General features: G+C 39.9%; 1 protein-coding gene across 2 annotated transcripts in view; it reads left to right on the top strand.

The window, feature by feature from the left end:
- Nucleotides 1-1,342, top strand: part of LOC109464690 (synaptotagmin-like protein 4) — a 53,717-nt gene that overhangs the window by 33,918 nt on the left and 18,457 nt on the right. For both annotated transcript variants that reach the window (XM_019761738.1, XM_019761737.1), the window contains one exon: nt 933-1,120. In XM_019761738.1, coding sequence (XP_019617297.1) covers nt 933-1,120 — 188 coding nt within the window. The remainder of the gene's footprint in view (nt 1-932; nt 1,121-1,342) is intronic.

Genomic DNA, 1,342 nt, shown 5'->3' with positions numbered 1-1,342 from the left:
CCCCAAAAAAAGGCTAGTCTCGGCCAGTTTTTCTAGGATCGGTCGAGAAACAGGAAACACAACATTTTTTTCCTAGGCCTTATGAAGCAGCAGGTGCTTATTAATGAATAAGGTGGTTGCTGTACTTGCTTTAAGCATGCTTTTGATAACATCAATGGAAATGGCTTAATTATGTAGAATTTGGTGGTTGAAGTTTTACTAATGATTGTATTTGGGTGTGGGTGCATGCATTCTGCTGGCCTTTGTGTCTTTTTTGGTAAATAAAACATTTTTTTTATTAGAGTTGTTTTAAGACCCACTTTACATGTATATGGCTCTCAAGGTACAAGTGTAATCTGTCTGGGGCTAAGGTGCTTTTGAATTAATTGCATGTACGTGAGAGGATTGTAATTGTATCATACTGCACAGGTCTCTTTTCATGCAACTGGTTGCTTGTGACTTTGAGGTAGAAAAATTAAAAACCTGGCAAAAAATAAAACTATATACAAGCTGCATTTGGATTATGTAGAACTGTAGTAACATCTGTGTCCATAATATCACCAGGGTCCATAATATCACCACCTTGAGAAATAGTGTGCTTAAAGATGTTTTTACTGCAACATACTAGGTATGTACATTTGAGGTGTATACCAAAAGTATGTTGCAGTAAAAATATCTTCAAGTACACTGGCGATATTATGGACCCTGGTGATATTATGGACACGGATGTTAACTAAAATGTGTAGATCAATAGTGAAAAATTTACTTCTTTATTCATACTTCGGTAATTGTGATAAGAGGATTCAGTAAAAGGGCATGTTTGATCCTAGTTGCAGTAGACCATCTGAAAGTCCCTGTACTTTTGTTAAGTCAATAAAGAATCTATGTAAACTTTTCAGTATAAAGATTACATTTGTTTTGTAATAAGCGACTGTCCCTGCCTTTAATTGCAGCACTGATGTGCCCACCCCCACCACTGCCTCGGAGACAAACAGCCTACAGAACTATGAGGACATCCCTGACAACAGACCCTCCAACTGGAACGGCAGCACCACCAGGGATGAGCTGGACGCCGGGAGGGGAGAGTACATCGATGACGGCAGGTCCAGTACTGGCCACGGTCCCACCCAGCGTCACAAAGGTTCACATGTTGTGCTAAGCCTTTTGTGTTTCAACCACTGTTCAAGCCAGCATCCATCCTTGCATCATTTGACGGAATTTCGCCGCTCATGACGGACATATATTTTACCCAGTCCGTCGTCTTTGACAGACAAAAAACGGTGTATAGACCTATGGAAAGAGATGACGTTAGACTAAGCTTAGTCTACCAACAAAATTTGCCCCTGAAAAAAAATGAAAAAAT

Source organism: Branchiostoma belcheri, unplaced genomic scaffold (assembly GCF_001625305.1).
Source record: "Branchiostoma belcheri isolate BF01 breed outbred unplaced genomic scaffold, Haploidv18h27 scaffold14, whole genome shotgun sequence".
Classification (NCBI taxonomy): Eukaryota; Metazoa; Chordata; class Leptocardii; order Amphioxiformes; family Branchiostomatidae; genus Branchiostoma; species Branchiostoma belcheri.
This window is presented reverse-complemented; position numbering and strand designations above follow the sequence as displayed.